This window comes from Cinclus cinclus, chromosome 1 (assembly GCF_963662255.1).
Source record: "Cinclus cinclus chromosome 1, bCinCin1.1, whole genome shotgun sequence".
Lineage (NCBI taxonomy): Eukaryota > Metazoa > Chordata > Aves > Passeriformes > Cinclidae > Cinclus > Cinclus cinclus.
The window spans coordinates 15,948,784-15,972,392 of NC_085046.1; the positions used below are offsets into that span (position 1 = coordinate 15,948,784).

At 38.9% G+C, this 23,609-nt stretch overlaps 1 protein-coding gene across 2 annotated transcripts in view; it reads right to left on the minus strand.

Annotated features, from left to right (window-relative positions):
- ACBD5 (acyl-CoA binding domain containing 5) overlaps positions 1 to 21,100 on the minus strand; it is a 30,327-nt gene extending 9,227 nt beyond the window's left edge. The window contains exons 1-8 of one of the 2 annotated variants that reach the window (XM_062507190.1): positions 20,822 to 21,100; positions 19,528 to 19,648; positions 18,015 to 18,087; positions 14,250 to 14,361; positions 14,093 to 14,125; positions 3,590 to 3,727; positions 2,649 to 2,849; positions 1,762 to 1,868 (exon numbers count right to left, since the gene is read on the minus strand). In XM_062507190.1, coding sequence (XP_062363174.1) covers positions 1,762 to 1,868; positions 2,649 to 2,849; positions 3,590 to 3,727; positions 14,093 to 14,125; positions 14,250 to 14,361; positions 18,015 to 18,087; positions 19,528 to 19,648; positions 20,822 to 20,897 — 861 coding nt within the window. In that variant the 5' untranslated portion in view covers positions 20,898 to 21,100. The remainder of the gene's footprint in view (positions 1 to 1,761; positions 1,869 to 2,648; positions 2,850 to 3,589; positions 3,728 to 14,092; positions 14,126 to 14,249; positions 14,362 to 18,014; positions 18,088 to 19,527; positions 19,649 to 20,821) is intronic. The other variant, XM_062507182.1, reaches the window with a different exon arrangement.
- Positions 21,101 to 23,609: the final 2,509 nt, after the last annotated feature.

Here is a 23,609-nt window from a genome sequence, read left to right on the forward strand (position 1 = left end):
AACAGATACCACAGGAATTTCTTTAGACATTTCCAACATACACCAATACTCAATAATTTCTAAAATAGAACATTAAGGTCTAAAACCATTCCGTTTTTCCCTGTAAAACTAGCTTTGCTTCCTAGACAGTGAAACGCCCTCTTCCCTTGAATTTGGGAGGCAGGTCAGAAGGCCCATGCTGTCAGCAACCTTGGGTAGGCAGTGTTTGCACTCACAGCAGAGAGCACGCAGCTCATCATCAGCCTGCTCCAAACAGCTTGGCTGCACCTGCACTTCACACCAGACAAAGGAAAGGCAGAGCATTCTATGGACTTCTCACTCAAAACTGGTGGTACTGCAGGAAGACAGTAAAAAAGGATGAGACAGGTGATGTTCAGGTTCTGCACTGGGACTGTCTTGGTGGGTGGTTCAAGCTGCCCTTGGCATAGGGCAAGGACAGGATATGCTGAAGCAGACTGGGGACCTTAGTTACTGTAAAAGAACTTAATGGAGAAGCCAAAATAACCAAAAGGAGGGGCACAGAAATGGAAACTGCTACCCAAATTTTTAACATAGCAGTTCTGGGTCATCAGAACTGGAGGGCAGAGTGCTGGCTATATCTTTTCCAAGAACCAGCTGTATTTATTTAAGTGAACCTCTTCTAGTTTGAACTGATTCACTTGTTGTTCTACTTGAGTATTTCCTCACACATACTGAAACATTTGTTATTTTGTGCAAAACTAGAACTTTCCTCATGCAGGTTAGGAAACTGACAGTTATCCACCCACTTTAATTAAAGAATCTCAAACAAGCTTGAACGATATACAAGATTGGGAAATCAGCTAGATAAGCCAGCTTGCACCACTTCTATCAAATTACATTTCCCAACATGCTTTATTACTGGGCAGAATTTTGATTTGTTCAAATGAATTCCCTAGATACTCAGGAAAGAGCCAGACAAGAGAATGATGCAATATTCAAGTGCTTACTGGCCTTTCTGATCCCAAGCACCATTCACTCATTTCTCTCCAGAATCAGGAAACAAGGTGTATGAGTACAACCTACAGAGCCCACACTTAACCTGGGCCTCTGAAGAAGGTCGAGGCCAGAAAGCCAACAAAGACTACAGTTATGAGTAGTCATCAGCAGGAGCACAAATCCCATCAAAACTATGGCAGCACAGTTGGTGCTCACCTTTTATAGGGAAGTTGGAGGTGTACATTATGACTGAAGAGAATACAAAAGAACACAGAAATCCTTGTAATTCCCCACTTCTTTAGACTTAGGCCAGTTGCAGGCACTGGCCTACAGGCCACCTGCTAATGTTTATTCTTTATTTATTCTAAGGAACAAATGCAGAAGTCATCAGACCAGGAAAAAAAACAAGCAAAAAGTGAATTGTTACAAAGATACTTCCCATTTCTTAAAAACAGCCAAATTTTGGTCCCTACATGTTATGAGACCCTACATTAATATGTGGACACAGACCTTAGTTTCTTTATACTGTTTTTCCTTCTTTGACAATTGTTTCTTTGTACTGTTGTTTTTGAAGCCTTCTCACATGAATTCTCTGAGGGCTTCAAGGCTTTTAGACCAGTAGTAACCAAGCTGTAAAATGCTGACAATGAAAGGAACAAACCCCTATAGTCCAAACAGAAGGACAGCATGCATGAGCCACATCATTCACTTCTGCATGTCCATGTTCATTTGATTGAGAGGAACCTATTAAAAAACAAGCAGCATACCAGCTTCAAAATAGACCCAGGAATAATAAACCCCTACCTCTTCTATTCCAAGCTGCTCCATAGAGTCACAATAAACTTCACTGTCTGAATCACTGGTTAAGTGCTGAGCTGCTGAGATCTCTTCAGTATTCTCTTCACTTGCACCTGCAGGGAAAGAGGGATAGCACACATGCTTTATAAATGTGAGCCTGTTGAACCAACCCTGGCAAAGACTAGAGCAATGAGTTAAAATGTGTAGGAGAGCATCAATTCATGACCCTTCTATCTAGAACTGTCATCCTAAACTTAGATTCTGAATAAAGATGTTATATTAATTTAGGAATTATAGAAAACCTTTACTAGTGGGAAAACTATACGTCATATTGACATTTCTGCAATATAAACTTTATTTTTGCCTTTTTCATTGCCCTCTCCTTCCTAAGGTCAGTTTAAAGCAGTTTTGCCTAAAGTTACATTAGCATTAGATAGACATATTATCTTTTATATATTAGATAGATATTTTATTAAATATACATATTACATATATATTCAGATCCCAGGTTCAACAAACTGGTATTTATAAAACCTTCAGCTTTTTAGAATGGTAAACCAGATATAAATGATTTTTGTTTTACTACAAATTCACTTCCAAAGGCAATTAGTATTTGCATAGGTAGCATAATGATATTATAAAAAAACACTTCTATTTCTGTGGGTTTAGGCCCCTCTGTCTCTGAATTCATCTCTCTTTCTGTAGGAGATACTAAAAGAAAACCTTAATTTTAACTGGAATTAATTAATTAGTTTTAGTATTCTGTCTTCAGATTTCTGCAACTGAAAGACACCATTGCTAGTCTCTGAATCCCGGGATTTAAGTTTTCAAGAAAAGACTATTTTTCATGAAAAAAACGTGCAAATGAAAACATGCTCTTGGAAGGACAATACCTTGGTGAGCAGCGTTATGAGCTATTTCTAGGCTTGGCTCCATTTTATTTGTTTCTTCATCTGGGTTCAAGCCATTCAAGGCAGATTTGGTCTGGATGCCATTCTGCATATCTGGGATAAAGCTGTCCTTGTAACAGCCATTACTAATAATACCTTCCAAATCCTTAGCAGCCGCTGATTCGGGTTTCACATTCTTATAATCTGTAAAAGAAAAGGCAACTTAGCAAAGAGAAAGCTCTATACCCAATAGCTCCAGCCCTATTTCTTCAAGCAGCTAGCCTGCTAATGGACTGTAGGTATAATATATCTGCAGAAAAAAACATGTAAATGCTCCTATATTCCCATTTGTGTGGATTGTTCTGTTTTTGTAAAAAGCATAAAGAGCAGATACTTAAAACATAAGTAAGCAAATCTGAAGTAGGTATCTCTTCTAAACTAAATAATAATCCTAATGTCCTTGGAGGACATCTGAATAGAATTCTAAATATGTAATTTCACTTGGTTTTCACTAGATGCTGTTATTTCAGCATCCAGTTCTTTATGGACCCTCTAAATGAATCTCACTGAAAGTTCTGCTTTTATTTTCTGTGAAGAAAAAAAAGTAATTTTCAATTCCACTCTTATAGGCCATGTACCCATTCATAACTCTTAGAAAAAAAGCACTGGCAACAAAAGCCAAAACAATGCAGGGTATAGATATTTAGATAACCTTTTGACAGAACTTGCTAAGCAAATCAAGAATCATATGGCATAGCTTGCAGATTTGTACTAGTTTTAATTCTTACAGCCTAGGTTGAAACACAGACATCTTTCACATATGCATTCACATGTATTTACATCTAATTCTCTTGAAAAAATACAGCATTCATGATACTTTGATATTTTCTGCCACTTAGCTGGCTAAGAACAACTCTGAGAGATACAATGTCCTGAAAACTTACCCTTTCCATTTATTTGCAATTCTTTTTCTTCCTCTTCACGAAGTCCTTCTTCTTCTGATTCTGCTCCACTATCACTGCTTTCAGCTTTTCCATTGACAGCTTTTAGATTTGGAGTGGAATTCATTACATTACTAAGGTCTAAGAAAAAAAGCAAAGAAAAAAAAATGTATTTTAAAGGAAACAAACATCACTACCACCCCTAAACCTATCAGTCACAGTTCTACAAAAGTATGCCCATATTAGAATATGTACCAAATAATGACAGCTTATTTTCTGTAAGGTCTTTATTATTGGTTTAATGTTTCTCTTTTGTGGTCCATCACTTGAGTGCCTGACTACTGCTGCAGATATTTTCAATTACTCTGATGCAGCCCCCAGGGAAGAGACTGCAGCCACTTTCAGAAGTAGTCTCAGACCAAGCCTATTACTGTATTTAGGTTACAACTATAGCTGGGACTCATGTGGCCATGTTCTTTTAAACCCAGAAGTCACTGTTTCAATAGAATTTCCCTTTTGGGCTGAAATGCTTCAAACCTGCTCACAATTCAAAGGCAAATCTTGAAACATTATATTCAATTATGTGAAAAACAGAATTCTGAATAAAGTAAATACAATATTCCAAACATCTTCTGTTGTAATTTAGGCAGATGCAAAATATGGTAAGAAGACTCATGTTTATACAGATCTTTACCTAACAAATGACACATGGAAAGAAATTCTCTGATTTCAGAAAAGGCTGATGAAATTAATATATATACTTAGCATTTTTTCATAAATATTTAAAAAATAAATATTGAAATAAACAAAGTAACTACCAAATCCTTGTTTTCCATATTTTGATCACTCCAAGGATCACAATTTACTGTAACTGTACAAAATACTGAAAGGTAAAGATTCTTTAAAAATATTTAGTATATAAAGGACAATTCTACCACCTCCTATAAAAAAAAAAGTTATGGTCAAATACATCCTGATGATCATTTATCCCTCCTATGTTAGGACAGAGAAGAAAGGTACAAAGAGGGGACAGTTTCTTTGAGACACTTTTATAGTTTACATGTTGGCTCCAAGGCTGAAATCTGACTGTTTTAATTGTCACCACAGCATTTCATTTGCATAATTTCTACGTTCCCTTGTCAGAACCTTGAAAGATAAATTCTCACATTTAAGCTTAACGTTAAACAGCAAAATAATATCCAATTACACTGGAGCTGCCAAACCAGCTTCACTACTTTGCTGCATGATAATTTAAAGCTAAGGCTTTTTTCTACTTTAACCTTCCAATGAAGAGCCTTCCCACATTTCTCTAGTTTCCAAAGCTTATCCACAGCGCTTTAAAAAAAGAAAAAAAGGTAAAATAATGTATTGTATCGTAACAATGAATACATTAAATATTAATTTCACCTTCTATTTATTGCAAGGTAATGTTTCTGTGGGCACCCTGCATCACTACTTTGGATTGATTTAATCCATCTCTTATCTGAAGATTTAAAACACCCTACTTTATTGTAAAATGAGAATTGGAAAACCAATTGTCTGTCTTATACACTACAAGAATATAAGCATCTGCTCATTTTCTCCTTGTAGAAGGACACTACTTATTTGCACAGAAATTTGCTTCACAAAAGAGAAATCCCAACATAGTTCCATTTTTTTATCACAAGTTTTTTTCCTTAATTGCAAATCCTAGTACTCAAGACGTTTTTCTGAGAAGCAGCAGCATAAGAAGGATAAGGCAGCAGCTATGTCCTCACAGCACGAGCATTAGGCAGACACAGCCCCCTTGGCACAGATCACCCTTCCCTTTAACAACAAGGGGGTGGGGACACAACCATCCATGTGTCCTACTCAGCCCTGGGAGTAAACAGGAAAGACAAGACCAGGAGGAACACTGAGCTGTGAAGGCGAATTAAAACTGTAAAGCTCCTCACCCTACCAAAGATACGGCAAAAAGCCCCAGCTACATCATAAGGTTTTTCCCAAGATTTACTTTTCTTTTTGAAATGAATGTTTTTGAACATTCAGGCACATTCTTTCTTCACTTACTTGCAGTAAGATTATTCATTTGGGGAAAATTTTAAGTGATATATCACATACATTTAAATTAAGAAGAGGAACTGAGAGAATGTATCAACAATTACAGATTCATGGTATCACATCATAGGACACCTGAATAACTGAAATCCATCAGGATCGTATTTCTTCCATAAAGTCATTCTTAGCAACAGTGCTCCCAAAGACCACAAAGAGGAATTGCTTTGGTGCAAACTCCCAAGAACAAAACCGTGTACAGATTTTGGCCACCTGAAATGCCCTACCTAATTGTGTGCTTTTCCTCAGTATCCTTACACTTCTATCCTCATCAGGTCCATCCCCAATTGCTTTTGCAACCATGGTAAATCCATGGTTGGCTGCCATTCTCCTTGCTCTGAGTATCTGCTTAAGGAACCAGACATGATGGTCAATCATCAGTTTAATCCTGGGCATGGCAGGTTTAAAGACTAAGCAGAGCCAACTAGCAGGGACTTCTACATCCCATGCCAGTAGGTTAATGGCTGTTCCCTAAGGAATGTGTATTCTCAGTGTGAATAACTCAAGTTAAACAAGCTTTTAAAATTTTACTTTGTTTGTGCTAATGCCACCCAGCCACCCCTCACCCCTTTATTTCATCTATTCACTTCAACTGCATGCAAAATGCAGTAGCTGGTCCTGTTGCCCTACTTTTCATACTATAGAATTCCTCTTTGCTTATTTTTTTCATCTCACTACATACAACATCAAACTGTGAGATGTGTGATATTTTTTTGAATCAAAGCTGTATGCTTTTTATCCACAGAAAGAGTTCTATTCTGTAAAAGCCTGGGGTGTGGGTTTGGGGTTTTTAGTGCTAAATAGTAGGAGCTGTGTAACAGTAACAACTTGAAATAGAAAGAAGGAGGATTTGACAACAAAATAAAGGCAAGATGGAAAGGATGTGAAAAACAGACGTGCAGCTTCGCTACAAGCTTTCACTAGATGTTTATTTTCTAGTGTCAGCTCTATTAAGGGATCTCCTATAAGCCATTCTAAATATATTTCTTTAAAGGCAGCATGACAATTCTCCTCAGTGACCTGTATAATGCAGCTAAGTTTCAAAAAAATATGATTTTTAACTCTCCACCTATTTCGAGGCCATTTTTGTTACCCAGATGGGAGTTCAGAGCTTAGATGCCTCTGCAGATCTGCCCCAGCTTGACAGTCATTTCACAAAGAGAACCTTGTCTAGCAGGTTTTTCTCAAATGCCTTGTATTTTTGTTTTATGAATAGGCATGTAATTCTCATACAAAATTAACATGCACTGCTGGAGCTGTACTGATGGTTAGCCCAGTACACCACACAATCATCCCCACACAAGTTCTACAGCCTCTCACAAGCTGTGACAATACCAGTGATCAGGAGCCAGTCTACAACAGCACATGAAAGACATGATGAAACATTTCAATAGCTGTGTACACCCTGTTTAATAAAAATTGTGTTTTCATAAGATACCATAACTTTATTATCTGCTCAATAGCAGCAAAATCTTAACCACTAGAAGATTATTTCCATGACCTACACTTGTATCACCTTGTATAGGGATCTCTCTGCACGCTGGTGTTCATGTTGTCTCAAGTAGTCTATATGCTGTGCAAAATTGTTTTCATCACTACCTAACTATAATTATTTTCTGGCCATCAGCCCTTGATGTTTCATGCTTGTTGCTGATCCAAGTAGGCTCCCTGCTTCAATTCCAAGTTTGTGCAACCATGTTCTGCCATTTCCAATACACCTGGGTTACACAAATCCCCACCTCATTTTGATGTACCAAAATCCTGCAAGGAGTGACTGCAATGAGACACAATGGGTACATATGGGAGCAATAAGCTCTTCAGCTAGAACAAGAGTTTCTATTCCTTCATTTCCTGCATTCTTTTTTTAATATAGGACACCACAAAGAAAATTTCCAAGGGCCCAGCCTGCTCTGTAACATCTGTTCTACGCTACTCAAACAAGCAGCCATCACCAAAAAAAAAGAAAAAAAAAATATTTTAGAAGCATCTCAGAAATACAGACTAAAAAAAAAAATCTAAAAATAATTATTTTAACTACCATGGTTTTATTTCTTTTAAAATTAAGTACATTAGGTGCAAGTTCTCTGAAAAATGTACACCCTAAGCACACATATTGGGGAAGCCACATCTTCCTCTATCCAGACTTCCTTTTTTTGTGGTTTAGTCTTCCCAACTTTACTATAATAGAAAAAGCCTCTTCTCATTTTTATTTTTCTTTTAATATTCTCCAAAAGACTATGGCCTTGTTTTGTCAGCATTCTTCCCTCTACTTCTGTGCTTTTCAAGCTGTTACACTCCAAGAGATGCCTCTGTATATAATAAAACAATATAATCAACAATACTCAAATCTTTATTTACCACTAATAAACATTAAAACAATAGTCTGTGGATAAAAACAAACCGAAAACAGCAACTTCTCAGACATTTATATTAACTTACAAGTACAGTATTCAGGATTACTGACTAGTCATCCCAGACCTTTACACTTTTCAGTATCTAAGGAATTTCTCATCTCCATCCATATCGTCAGTACCTTTTCCCAAGGATTTTCAGAGTATGTCCCATATAAATTAGAATACCAAGTTCCGGGATTGACTTGGATACACTTCCCTCCTCCCTGATGCTCCTCAGACTTCTGTAGTAGAGACAACGTGCCTGAGATTTCCTGGCAGAGAAAAGCCCAGGCAGAACAGCAGCTGCTCCACAGGCATTCCCAGCACTGGCAGGTAGTTCCACAAAGGCCCCTGGATGTCCAGGCCACCAAGCACACACAGCTCAGTAACATGGTGCATGTGCAGCAAGACCAATGGATCCAGCCTTTGCCAGCTTTCTGTCAGCACCTCAGCCAACATGTGAGAATGAAGAACATCTGCTTCTTAGATGCTGTAACTTGAAAGCATAGTAACATCATTCCAGGATGTCTCCAAGCCTGGTACTACTTCCCTCAGGGAGGAGCAAAACTTGCTAAGCTCTTTTCGGCGCAGAAGAGATAAAGTTGTCATTTGGAACTTTCACTTTGCATGGCAATGAGGAAGGAGCATTATTACACTCGAGTTTTGTCCCAGAAAATTCAAAAGGCGAGCACAGTGAACTCAGAACCCTATAAAGGAAACTGAATTATGCTTGAAAACAGCACAAGGCCGCATAGCTGAGTTGCACATTGTAGCCTGAATCAAAAATTGTTTTTGTACAGAAAAAATTGTTTCTGTACCAGAAAAAAAAATGAAATAACAATAAGGCCATATTCTCCTGCCATCTGTTCCAACCCTACCATCTGAACTGCCTTTTACAAAGCCCATATCAAACAGCCTCAGAGGTAAAGGAAATGGCTTTTCCATGTGTCTTAAAGGCTATAATTATTTTTGCTATAAAAAATTAAACATGAAACACCAGTCCATGTCCACTGGGCACTTTTCTGACAGCAATCAAGATATGACCACCTACATCTGTCCTTCCCCAGCCTCCCATACCTCTATCCACTGCTTCTTTGTAGCTTGTCTTTGTAGAACAGAACTCTGAGAAATACTGATTCCAGTTCATTCATCACAAGATCTTAACTACAGTAAGACAGCTGAAGTATAAGCCACCACAATTTTATAGCAAGTGGGTACATCTTCTCAATTATGAAACCTGAAGAGCTTTTGATATTTACTTTCCCTTCTGCAGGGAAATCTTGTCTGGCTAGAAGGAAAAAAAAAATCCAAGTTCAACAACCAATTATGCACCAAAACTGTTATGTTGACTCAAACCAGCATGAATCACAATACAGACAGGCTTTTCTTTCCATTGAAGAAATCTTCTCATAGCTCCATCCACTTAGAAAGAAACAATTTTTAATCTTACATTTTCACACTTAGATACTTTGCTGCTCACCCTGTGGCAATGTATTTTCTGATCACTCTGTATGAGAGGGGAGCTGTTGAAATACTCGGGCTTAGAGCTATACTAATGCTCTGCCCTGATTTCCAGCACTGCTAGATAGCACTGACATAAAGCCATCAGCTTGAAGTTGACTCACAAAGGAGGCTGAGATTTGGTGTGTAAACCCTGAAGCAGGTATAGATTGCAACAGGACACAAGCCATGGCTTGTTGAGACATTGATTCCACATCTCATTGAGACACTCCACTGACACTTGCTGGTCCAGCCCTTAATCTTCTATAATAATCCCATCCTGCAGTAAGTACTGGAGAGAATGTTCTAGACACTTCTGACGGCTAAACTACTGAGATTTTAACAAAAAAATATTTGCACAGTAAGTTTCACATTAGTCTGAATATAATTTGTAACCTTGATTATAACTCTTAATTTATAATTGGAAACTAGAAGGGGAGAGAAGTTTAAAGGATTAGATTTTAAAAACCTCACTCATCCACACACCCAGTAGCTCCTCCTGCCTCAATGCACTCCTGATTGTGGTGTAGCCACTAACAGAACCTAGTAAAGCACTGCAGTTCAGAGCAACACATTTTAGCTCTTTCCCCCTTCTTATGAATGACTAGGAAGATTCACCGACATTGAGTTCTGTAAAAATCCTAGTAAAGAAAGATGGAAGGGAAGGAAATTTGTTAAGCAAGTTTCTTTAAAGTCAATCAGCCATGAAAAAGTGAGCTTATGAAGCAAACGGTGTTTCAGAGCAAAGGCTCACACAGGAGCAGAAAAAGCCATCAAATGCCCCATTAGAAAGCAAAGATGTGGAAAACAACCTGAGAAGGTCTTTGAGAAAACAAAATTATTTGAAAATATAAACCAGTCTAAAGAAATGGAGTTGGAAAATATGTTGTATTTTAAGACTAAGAAAAGTATTTCTTCCTGGAAACAGTAATTAGGAACAGGCTCACTTTACTCAAAGCTACTCTATGTCCTGTACTAACTACTGCCTTTGAAATAGAAATGTTTACATGTATTTGCTTGTTCTAAAAGCACACAGACCTCAGTGAGTATTGTCTTTTAAACCTAACTCCTGTATGGAATGCAAGAAGACACCAAGCAAATTGTTAGACAGCTGTGTCTGCCTGTGAGCTGGGCCAGCTTCTGCCATTCACACAAGCAGTGCCCTGCACAGGTTTCTCCTTAACAGCCCGTGCTGCCATCAGCTCTGCCCCAAACCAGCATATGCAGCACTGCACAGCACCTTGCTTTAACAGACCTTCATCCGATGCTACTGCAACGCAGCTGGGAGAAATGCTTTTGGGAGAGAAACACTCATTAGGAAGCCAAGGTTTAAGAGTATTGATTATAATGCTGAAACTTCCTAGAGCCTCTGCAGTACCAAATTTCTTGTTACTGGAGGCAACACTTGGTTTTCAAAAAGGTTTACTAACAGCACTACTACTCAGTATGCAGGCAAAGGGTCATCTTTATTTGGTAGGATTTTAGAACAGATTAAATGCCTTATCACAAAGCAGAAACATTATACACAAAAATTCTACTAAACAACTTGGAAACAATTTCCAGATACTTTGCTTAGTTGTTCAGATACCTTAGGGTGGGAGCCTGTCAGATATGGATTTCCTTGCCCCCCCTTGGATTTACTCTCATTCTGAAAAAAGCAAACATCCACAAACATTCTCAGATAAACATTCTGAAGGACGAATTGGTTCTGAAACTCTCAGTGTTTTCCACCCCGTATCAGATCACTAGGGTGCCAATCCTATCCCACCTTTGGATTCTTCAGCTATTACACAACAAGAAAGCTTGAATACTCATTCTAAACCAAACACATTTACTGAGCAGTGGTGTTTTGAAGCTTCTTTGCCTTTTAAACATTGACTTAGACAACAGATTTCTTGTGCATTTACTAGCTAGTGCAAAAAAAGTTAAAATGCTACTCTTCTAAAGCACCCATCCACTTTGTGTGTCTCTCTACTCTTCCAGCAACTACAAACAGGAGTCTTTCTGTCACGCTGCAAGATTTACCTCATCCCTTCTGCTGTGCTATGTCAGCTAAGAGCCCACTTTCTTCTTTGATGTCAAATATTTCATGCACCCAAAAATAATTTGTCAATTACTTTGTCTGTAAAGAAGCACTTCATACTTGTCAGAAAGACACTACTGACACAGCTTTCCAGAGAAGTCAAGCTTCTCATACAGCTGCAGGGTGACCTTTCCAAAAACTACCCAGGTTACATGTTTTCAAAATAACTCTGTTTAGATTTGCTCAGCCTGTTGGAGTGAATTCTCTATTCTTCTTTCTTTACCAACACATTAAGTTCTGGATGTTTGTAACCCATGGATCCAGTAAGTTTGTCCTCATTTTCTAGTAGATGTTACAAGTCATTTATTTCAATGCTGGCATGTCAGACTTCTGTGTTTTTTATTAAGGAGCCACAGGCTCTATTGATTCAGAAAGGCAGTATTTTCAATGGTTTGTATTTAACATTTTCAAAGAAACCACAAAGACTAGAAATGCATTTATGAAAGGCTATACTTTTCTGTTGAGGCTAATCTGCTAGAGACAATACTCAAGCCATAACTGATGTACACTGAGCTTACAGACAATTCTCTTCCACTCATTCAAGAAACTGCTGATTTTGAGGCAGTGGCATACAATTCTCAAACGATTAGATAATGATCTGCATACAGATTAAAGTTTGATGGGAGAATGGAAGGCAAACTCAAAACAGAATGGACCAGAAGATGGGGATACAATATGAAGCAAGGTAGTCAACAGAAAGGGTCCTAGTTTTCAGAACATACCAACTGCCTGCCCCTGAAAAGCATACCTTCCACAACAGAATTTACAGACTAGGCACTGGGGGGTGAGGAAAGAAACATGAGTGGAAAAATTCACACAATCAAAACATAACTGTGTGTCAATTTTTAACAGTACTGTCACCAGTGTCTACATCACCTCAGACACAGACTTGGGCACATTGGTTCTATTCTTTAGTGTGTATCTGAAAGACTGAAGGTAACCATGCTTCTGTACTTCTGTGAAATATTTTGATACCTGTACTGCAAACAACAATAATTATTTCCAGCTTCACTTTTAATCAGGGAAGTGGTAGGAGCACCAAAGAAAGCGCTTTAAAACCTTAAATGCAATGGCAAAGTTGTAACATACAAGGACTTTGTGAAAATTCTGTCCTAATTTATTGTGGCCTAATTAGATGTTGCACCTGTAAGCGGTATGAATGACGACATATCACCAGAATTATTGCAACAATGACAAAACAAGGTAAAGCTGAAATCTGCTATTCCATTTAATAACACTGCATTATGTTTAAACTTCCTCTTTAAAAAACAAGTATGCTAGATTGGTTATGGAAACAGGTACAGTTTAACTTCTATGATTCTCTGTGTATCTACACAAGTAACTTTATAAAGAACTGGCTTCTGGCACTGTGCCACAGACACCAAGTCTAAGTAAATCCTTATTACACAGATCACTGACCTGAATCTACTGATACTCTTACCTGCCCATCAATCCAGCTGACAGGCAAACATATTGCATCCCACATATGAAGTATGCACAACTTCCGTTGAGAAAAAAAGTCACACCCACTTTCAAAATGGCCATGTAAAAACTTCTACCACTAGTTTTCCCCAAAAAACAATGAAAAATTATTTCTGTTTCTCTGAGGCTTGACAATAAAACCACATTCCTTTAAAGTAGGGAGGAAAAAAGCCACATACAAAAGGCAATTAACCAGTTGCCTGATACTTCTTAAGGACATTAACCAATTTATTTGTGCAATGGATTTAGTTTTTAAAAACAGTTTCAAGTTTTGTCCTGTTGCATTTCAGTTCTTAGATGTCATTTTAAGCCAGATTTAAACAACTCTAAGACTTATACAACAGCCTTATGAACACATTATCGGTAACATAGTAAGTGGTATGATCAAAACATTCTCACAATGATATTGCTAAATAAAAATCAGCACATTGGTTTTTATGCAGCTGTGACACCACTGGGTTTGCCACCTGTCAGTAATCTAAAATGTTTAAATATTCCCTTCATGACCTTGAGCCTCAGACAACTTGTATATATTAAGAGAAGACATGGTTTAAAACACATGGGGTTTGATTGATAATTTTTTTTTAATTTTAGATTAGATGACAGAGCTGGATTACCAGAACTGTATTCAGTTTGACAATCCACATCTACATCAGAATGTATCAGTACACATTAGTTGTTCATTTTCTTAATGGAAAGGCACAAACTAGATTTGGTTGGGAGAGTTGTTTTGTTTTAAATAGTCTCTTTTCTTCAGGCTTTCTTCACCAGCTCAAAAAGCCCACTGACAAGGAATAAACATGCAGCTTCCTGGACCTAATCACCTCAAAAGTAAAATAAAACAAAACCCAGCCTAATGAGGTGGCAAGCCCAGAAGTCACAAGTGTTAGCAAGTAGTTCTATAGCACCAAAACAATGGAAATGATGGATTTACAGATAATTTATTATTCCTACCTTCCAAATACTTAGAGACTTTCTCCATTCGAACTGCCATATGGTAAAGAGAATGAACAGAGAGATGCAATATTTAGCTTTTAAATATTTTACAGAAAACAAGCCCCCAGAAACAGTTATGATTATTAGTAGCACAAAGAAAGTTATTTGTCCGAACCTGATGTTAGGTCAGATCCTCTGTTCTTTTTATCTTCTACTATTTCATAGAATGGGCCTATTACTTGTAGTAACTCTTCAACTTTGTCCGTCATTGGCATACTCTCAAGAATCTGCACAAGTCCAAAACATGAAGCATCTTATGAAACAGCATTTCAATGATTCATTCACTCATTTCAACTGATTTTAGAAACTGCTGGTCATTGTAAAACTCAGTAACATTTCACTAAGTCATTAAAATTGTTATTCTGATTTTTTTTAAAACTTTCTTTTTAATTACAGGGAAACAACATAAAACTAAGTTATTGAACGAGAATCTTATATTAATTTTTTTTCAGGTGAAGATGAGATGAGAGAGCTAATGCATTTACCAACACTAAAACACAGCCTTGACATAGCATTTATTAGCACACCTTTATACAGAATCCATTATTTCTGCAATTTTGAACTAAACCATCCCAAAGTTAAACAGGCTGCTGTTAGCCAATATAATTATTTTGTAGACAAGTCTTTCCACTGAGAAAATAAAATGGAAATACTTTTTTAGTCTTAGAAGATTCTTCATATTGTCAAACCCTGCCACCTTCAATGGAAGGTAAAGAGCAGATCAAAAGTGCTCTACTAGGTCCTTCTATACCCAAATAAACACAATATAACAAAACTGAGACAGCACAAAGACCCACTTAGAAGAAGAAAAAACTAGAGTCAAGTTCTGCTCTTGAAGTAATTTGGAGCATTTCTGCATTTTAAGTTACAAAAACAATACCTTTGTTCATATGACAGGAATGCAAAATCTCAAATCTACAATAAAGTAAACAGAAGAGATTCCACGGCTGGATACTATTTTAAAAGCACACGGTATTGTCCCATTCTAGTTTAAGTCCTTTCAAACAAGCTTTTTGCCAATAGCTTTGTTCCTCTTTCATCCTCTACTTTTTTAGTTACCGTATTTTAAAAGTGGCAATAGCTGTATGCAAAAACACAGGCTGAAGCACACTAAACAGCTCCAGTACACCTCCTGCCCCTGAAGGGGACCAAGAAGGCAACAGATGAAGGCACAGGCTGCCACAGAACATGCTGCTCAAAGGCACCAAGCACACCAGCAGGAGCAAAAGCTGCAGCGTTACTGCACAGAGCAGGAGCTCCAGGCAAGCTAACACCTAGCAAGTCAACACTTGCAAACCAGTCAAGGATACCAAGAAACAACAATTCTATTGACCTGCACTTTCATTGCCACTTCTCTGATCTGTTCAGTGTACATAATTAATTCTGTCTTTGTTAGGGAGAAATAATCAGATACACAGAGCTGGATATGAAACAGAGATTGAACAGTTTTGTGACTGCTGATTTTTTTACTTCAACAACATTGAGAGAAACAAGAAGCCTATTCTAGAATAAGGCTTGTATTTGTTATGTATTTATTTCTATAGTCAGCTCTGTAAACAGTTTCATATATACATTTCTATGAGGTATACACATTACTGCTCTTCATGTATTCTAGAAAGACCTCAATATATTCTGTGTTACTTAACAGCAATTCTTAGAATTTTTCCAGCTGCTAGCTTTTAGGCGAGCACAAAAAGAGAAAATACTTCCACCAGCAAAAGTAACTGCTTGCTTATTATAGCCACTAGGCCTAATATGCAATCTCAAAATTTGAAAGTGAAAAATAAGTTATTATGTATCCTGATTTTCTGTTTTCCTTGGATGCCACACAATTCATATATACTCATGTTTTAAATTAGAAACACCACGTAAGTGATATCTTAGCATGAGGTGTTAACATTATTTGTAATACATAATAAAACAATATATCTGAAATGTAAACAAATTTGTTTAAACCGCATTGTGAAAAAAATTTCAGAAATTCTACCTGAAACAAACTAACTGTGAATCTGAGCTCAGGTGCATTTTGTTTATTTTAACTAAAAATAAGACGTTTGGTCATCTCTCATCAGCATATCAAAACCTCACCCAGACACATTCCTCAACTGTGATTTTCAAGGTTACCACATTAAGGAGGGAAACAAAAGCCCAAAGCAAATATGGAATTTTGGTGTCAGGGTCATCTGATGCATGTATAGCCAAAACACAACGTGCAAAAGCCAGGGAATGCCCCAGGGCTGGGGGAATATGGCCATCTTATACACCCTTAAACACAGTCCTGGGATACCATCATCCCAGTGGGTTTTTGCCCCCTCAGACATGGATACCTATGCAGCAACAGCAGACTGCCCACAGTAAATCCACAAGGATTAGTGCAGTATATGCTGATAGAACAACGCAGTGGATCCATTTGAAATGCACTTCCCTTGACATTGCAAGTAGAATCAATTGGGATGGAAAAGCTGGAGCTAGTATTCCAAATGTGATAGCTGAAACAGCACCAAAGCAGGGTAAACAGATTCCCCAGTTTCAAAGCTGAGCAAGGCAGAAAGTCATTTGCTCTCCAATCCTGACATGTAATCCGCAAAGAAGCGGAATACTTGTGGTTCATTAGGGTCAAGGAAGCAGACTTCTTCACAGGAGGCTTACTAGAGCTTTTTTAGAAAAAACACTGCAGCTTCACTTGGTTTTAGTGTCCTGACCAAACCAGGTACTGCACTGAAAAAAACCCATAAAGTAATCTTCTGAAATATCAACACATACTGAATCCCATATCTGGAATGAAGCACTATACCTTGTGGCACACATTCAAAGGAATTATTAAAATTTAGTGGGATTTTTAATCAAACAAACAGTATTTGGTCTTCTGTGTTTTCTGCAGCTGCTTATTTTTCATTTTAGAGCAGATACAGTCATAGCAGCAGGAACTAAATTACCAAAATGTTTTATAGTACAGGAAAAAAAGAAAGTACATCAGACTCCAGCTCCCTGCCTAGTAAAAATTTTTGTTGTATCACGCATTAAACAGATTCAGAGTTGGATGTCAAGATAGCGGCTTAGGAAAAAAGCAAGTGTATTTGAAGTAGAATTTTCTCCCCTTGACTCAAACCCCATTATAGTAATATATTACAAATATTCTTTTTTTCAGATTGACAGCAAATAATCTTTAAACTGGAAAGTCATCTCTAAAAGTTTTAGTGAAAAGACTGCAGTGAAAGGGTTAGTTAAGAAGACATGAAACTTTCAACTTTGTTTACTTCAGTTAATGCTGCAATTCCTGCTTAATATGATTGTTTACAAATTACACATCTATTTGAAAACAGCACATTACTCAATGCTAATAGTTTGAATGTAACTATAATATTAATGGAATATAATTGCAACAAGCACAGAAAATTCAGGTTGCTGAGTTCTTCCTGAAAAATTGGTAATTATTAAGTTTACATATTTGATTATATTCATGTCTCCAGTCATGAGTGACACCTTTTCTCCTAAGGTCCTTCTAGAAAGTTGTTTTAGTCTCTTTTCTAGGATAAGGATCACTTACCTCTTCTCAGCTCTAAGAACTGAGGCAGTGTGTGGTACAGTTTCTTTTCCTTAATTCCCCCTTTACAATTATTTCAATATTTCACTTTTTTTAGCTGTCATTTAAGCATCAGATCAGCTAGAGCTCTCATGTTTCTCTGAAAACAACAGAAATTCTATAGCTTTTGAAGGAACATGTAATTTTTTTCTCCCCATGGGACAAACAGCACAGTACTGAAATATTCACATAAGGGCTAACATTTGGAGCTTCAGCATGAGTAGTCAGCAAGAGCTCCTCATATTTCTCTGTTTCTGGAACACTTCTTTTAGAAAATCCCTTCATTAGCAAACACACCTTTTTCATTTCATCAACATAGGCTATCATGGCTTCTTCTTTGGACATGTTTCCCAAGGCACTCCAAGCATCCCTAGGAAAGAAAGTCACATACACCTTCAGTATATTCAGGGCGTTCTGGATTTTTTTCAACTTGGCCTTAAGTAGGTCAGTTATGTAATGTCCAAAGTTTCTCTGATACAAGTAAAATGCAAGAATAATTCACAGATTTTTTTAAGTACAAATATATAATTTGCTAAGATAATCACACAGTGGAAAAAGAAACAACAAACTGAACAGACTGGGGACTGAAGAGTTCCTCACTGACTACCTATGATATTGTACCCAGTAAGTTGTAAATAAGCCCAGATACAAGACACACACATGACTCTCTTGATTAAGTTGAGTTTAAGATCCCCTGCTTTATAGAAAAAATAGGCCCAGACACTTCAGCCAGCAGTTACAAACAGCTGTCATTGAGGTAGAACAAGCTACAGGAAAACTCTGTCCTTTGTGAGTTTAGCAACTGTGGAAAGACACATCAGTCTAGTAGGCAAATAGTTACCACAGCAGCTACATATGACCTAAATAAAATCTTCCCTTCTCCAACTCCTCAAGACAGAAAACTCTAAACAAATTTATCAGTATTGCACAAGGAATCTGTCAAACACAGACTGCAACAAAACATTTCCTCAGTCTTCCACATGATTTGACATTTCAGCATATTTGTCCTACTCATAGAAAACTACCAAGGCTGGTGGCTCACATTCCAGCTACAACCAATTAGGTGGATGAAAGCTCACTTCCCTAGTCACCTGCACTCTGGCTTGGGGAGGCTAAGGAGGAAGGAAGGACAAAAAAAGAGTCCTAGGGATCATTCCACAGATTTCCAAGACCACCATGACCACAAAGACAGCAATAATATTTGTTCTTCAGGATATATCATCATTAAAATATTATAAGCAAAACATTCACATTGGCTTTTCAAAGAGAACTTAGCAATTTGGTGAATCAGAAGTCTTCCCAGGCCAAGGCAACCAGAGATAGTGGGAAGCCCTGCCACTGAGCAGACAAACCAGAAAGACATAAACCCAACCTGCCCACCAAGAGCTCAAAGCTTTATTAGTGGTTGCCAGTGAGCACTTATTTACTTCAGGCTCTCATCACATACGAAAACTCAAGAAGAAAGAACTCCAGACACTCATCCACATCACTCACTTCAGAGCACTTAAGACTTCATTTTACAACACGGGATAAACACTGCAGGGGTACCATGATGGTGGTTGCCCAAGAAAAACCTGCCCACCTGTATAATCCAAGGGAACATTTCCACCTGAAACTCTGAGAAGTGATAAATTATCTGAGTTAGAAAGTTGGAATACTACACCAAACTAGTTCAAGCATCAAAGGTTGTAAATGTTCTTTTTATTTTAAAAAAGAGTTTAGAGTTTTCTTCCTCCAAATGCTACTTTTCTAAACATCTCCATTCCAAGCATTAAAAAAATACTCAAAACAACAACTCAAGAAAAGTTACCATTTGTATCTACCAATTGGATCCCAAAATCCAGGTCGAGGAATGTTACAAGGTCCTTGGGTTGCTTGCTTATAAAAGCTATAGAACTTGAGCATCATTTCATTCGTTGGCTGGAATGAACCTAGGGAAAACATTTTAAAATACAATTAAACTGTCATCAAGAATATTAGTGATGTTTTTTACAAGCTTAGTGGTTCTCTGAGAAAACAGCCTGCAGCCTGTTACAGCTTGATTCACAGCAGTGCAATGTAAGTCAACAGAGAACATCTTCACCTCATCTATGGAGAACCAGCACCACGAAAACATTTACTGTACAAACAGAAAGCTTCAGATGGCGTTTAAAGGACTATAACCTTTACTACTGCTAAGGTCAAACTCCACAATTAGAACAAAAAAGGTAATAAGTAACTTAAAGCCCATGTCCTTTCACTCAGTTTAAAGGGACAGGTTTAGCTCTCCATAAACAAAGTATCTTGCAAATCACTTTACTGTAAACAAATGGTACCTTACCAAGAGTCTCCAGAACTCAAGAAAATAACCAAACCAAACAAACACAATTAACTAAAAACACAGCCTTCTGCAGTGTTTTTGTTTATTTTAGGTATTTGACAACACTTCTCGTAACATTTTCACCATGCCTCCTGATTTGGTTTTTTCTTTTTCCTTTGTGGAACACATTTTTGTACAGGTAAAATATGTATTTTTTTTAATATTTTAAAAACTCTAACAGCTGGCAGAGAAGATTCATAACTGATCCATTAAATCAAGTAGCTTGAGACTGGATTCTAATCATTAGAAGTTTACAGTGACCTTTACTCAGAACCTCAAGAACATCCGATTTTACTTTACACCAGAATTAACGATGTATACAATAAACAAATTTTTAAAGACCTATAATAAATCTTGTTTTAAAATTCTGACTTTTTTTCTTTTCCATTTTGTTAACTCTTTCAGCAGAGCGGAACTCACGGTAACAGCTTTGTTGAATCAACTTCAGGATTTCAGGAAGGCTGAAATCGCGGGGAGCTGACGGATTCCCGGGTCCAGGCGCCCGACTGAAGAGCGCCCGGCAGGGCTCGGAAGGCCCCGAGCCGGCGCTTCCCCCGAGAGGCGGGGAGCAGCACTAATGCCGAGCTTTCCAGCGGTTCTCCATCCGCAGCCGGGGCGGCCCCGCTGCCCTGATTCCCCCCGCGGCCCCGGCCTCGCCCCGGGGCCCGCCGGGCCCTGCCCGCTCCCGGGGCCCGCCGGGCCCGATGGCGCCGCTGCCGCCGGACCCCCCCCCCACCGCTCTCACCATTTTTGGGCAGGCTCTGGATCACCTTCACGGCCGCCTCGAACCTCGTGGCGTGCAGAGAGCCGGTCTCGGCCATGGCCCCGGCGCCTCACCGCCTCCTGCTCGGCTGCCGGGCCGCGTCCGGAGGGGCAGGCTCGGCACAGCTCAGCGCCCCGCTGCAGCCACCTGCACGGGAGCGGTGCTGGGAGGTGCCGGGCCGTACCCAGCCTCAGCCCGTCCCTGTTCCCGGTCCCCGCGCCTCCCCTCCGGCGGGGCCGGGTCAGCCTGCCCCGCACCTCGGACCGGCCTCGCCCTCACCCCCGCCCGGCCCCGCGCTCAGCCCACCCGGACCTCCGCCCCGGCCTCAGGCGCCCATGTTACGTCTCCCACAGCGGCTCCCTGCCCTTCGCTCCGCCCGCACCTCCCCGAGGCCGCGGGGGCACGCCGGGAAACGTAGTTTATTCTTCTCTCCTTCCGCTTCCTACCCGCTCTCTCCTCTCCTTGTGTTGCTGCAATACAGGAAAATGAAAATTTCAAAACGTGCTATAATCCATCCTTTTTACGGACCTCAGTTATCTTCAGGACATCTACCACCTGGCAGCCTGTTGTGCTGCTGCCTCTCCTCCTCAGCCACTCTCAAACCCACGCCTAGTCCCGCACAATTAACCTAAATTACCACTGTAGACACATTTTTTGAAGTATTTTAAATGACTCCTATTTACATTAGAATTTTAGGCATGCCTAGAACCCAGGGAGCAACTATTTCCATGGTATCCAGAAATGTGTGTGAATACCAGCACAGTACTACCAGTTAGCTCCGTAGCTAAATAAATGAATGGCCTTATTCAAAAGCACTGCGCATCCAGCATTCTGCAAAGTCAAACAAAAGTATGCTAAACCAACTGCTTTTGTAGCAAATGAAATAATTCACCCAGTGAGCAACAGACTGAATTAACAGCCCCATTGAATGGAATTGAGTACAAAACCTTGGCATTCAATTCAGTTCATTTATCTAGTACACAATATATATTTTAAATTCCTCTGAAGGCAGTAGTGTGCTCACAGTGTATGCCCTCTGGTGGGAAAGAAAAGCTCCAGAGAGAGGGAATTAGAGCAGATCAACTCCAGCTCTGCTGAGCTAGTACATTCTACAAGGTCAGCAGCCAGCTGGCCTGGGGACAGCTTCGCTGGAGGGAAGCTGACACTTCCAGAGGAGTTCAGATAGGATTCCCCACACTGGGCAAACGATGAACCCGTGTTATGAGCGCTGCTCCACTCCTAAATGCTACAGAATTATTACTCTGCATTTTTCATTTTGAGTGCTAGATTTCTAAAGCACTTGTGAGCTTCATACTAAGATCTGTCATCTTTTTTCACCAATGAAGGTAGGAATGACAGAAGCTCAGATCAAAGGGAAATGCTTTTTGAAGATAAATGGGTCCCTGTATTCTTTGAGTATGCAAGGAGTTAATTTCAAAAGTAATACAAAAATTAGGAGCCTTTTGTTAGGCCAGCTGATGTGTAAATTCTGTTTATCCAAGACAATCTATAATGATGTTTGCCTTTTAATTGATTTAAGAGAAATGCAGTCTGCATTTTTATAATGAATGTCCCCTGACTTTCACTGGAAGTAGGCTTTAGAAGAGATGCAAATGACAACCTATTTAATGGCTGTGTGCAGAAAGAGAAGCTGCCCTCTTTGAACTGAAGATGTGTGAGGGTGTAAGATCTGCAGATCCAGAATGAGGTAATTGAAGTAACCCAAAATAATCGGTACCATCACTCTCTGAGACAAGCATGAAACAGTAAATGAGAGGGAAATTTTGAGCACGGAAGAACATTTTGGGAGAACATATCACAAATGACTAGTTAATTTTAATGCTAATATTTAATACTAATTAGCATTGTTAATAGATGTCTTTATGTATATTTTGCATTCTCAGTGCTGTGACTTCCATGAAGAGTTAACAATAATTAAATATGGAGTATAGCTAATAAAGGAGAACCTCTCATCTCTCGCAGCCAGCCATGAATGGATCTGCAGCTTTATCTCAAGGAGGACCTAGGCTCCATTCTTTAGGGAACAAAATTATATTACATGCTTGCAAAATCTAATTATGATGCATGTGCTAAACTCGGCTGTGTTTCTATTGTTGCACAAGAGCAGTTTCCAAAGTAAGTATGACTTGCTCTTATTTTTTTTATGCTCCAATATATGAGAAGCCAAACTCTGGGACCAATGATGCACATCAGCTGAGATGCAAGAGAGGAGAGACCATGGCACTCTGCTACCAGCGTGATTTGGCAGTGAGTGCAGTGCATGACACTCGACATGTCTGAGTGGTTTGCAGTCCTCACTTTCCTCTTCACTTGGTGTTTCACAAACTCCTTATGGAGAACCTGTGAATTGCTAATATGAGACATTCCTGGCAGCATTGAGACACATAAAATCTTGTATGGAAGCATGCTATTGTAGCTGCTGAAGGAATACATTTAGGGGATCTCTGGGAAAAAAAGGCAGATGAGCATGATTTTGAGTGTAACCTTGGACATATCCTTCTCAGGTGCATTAAGGATGGTTATCAAGTTCAGTGCTGCTATGCCACAGGATAGTCTATCAAAGTCTGATGTGTGGATCTACCTTACAATCATCATGTTGTGCCATTTGTGAGCAGCCACTCTCCCTTTGTATAATTTTCATTTATATCCTACTGCATTAGTTTTCTAGCAGTTGCTTCCAGAGCTAAGCTATACCCCAGCTCAGCTTGAAGAGCACCTTCCTTTTACTTGAGGGACAAAGGAGCCAGTT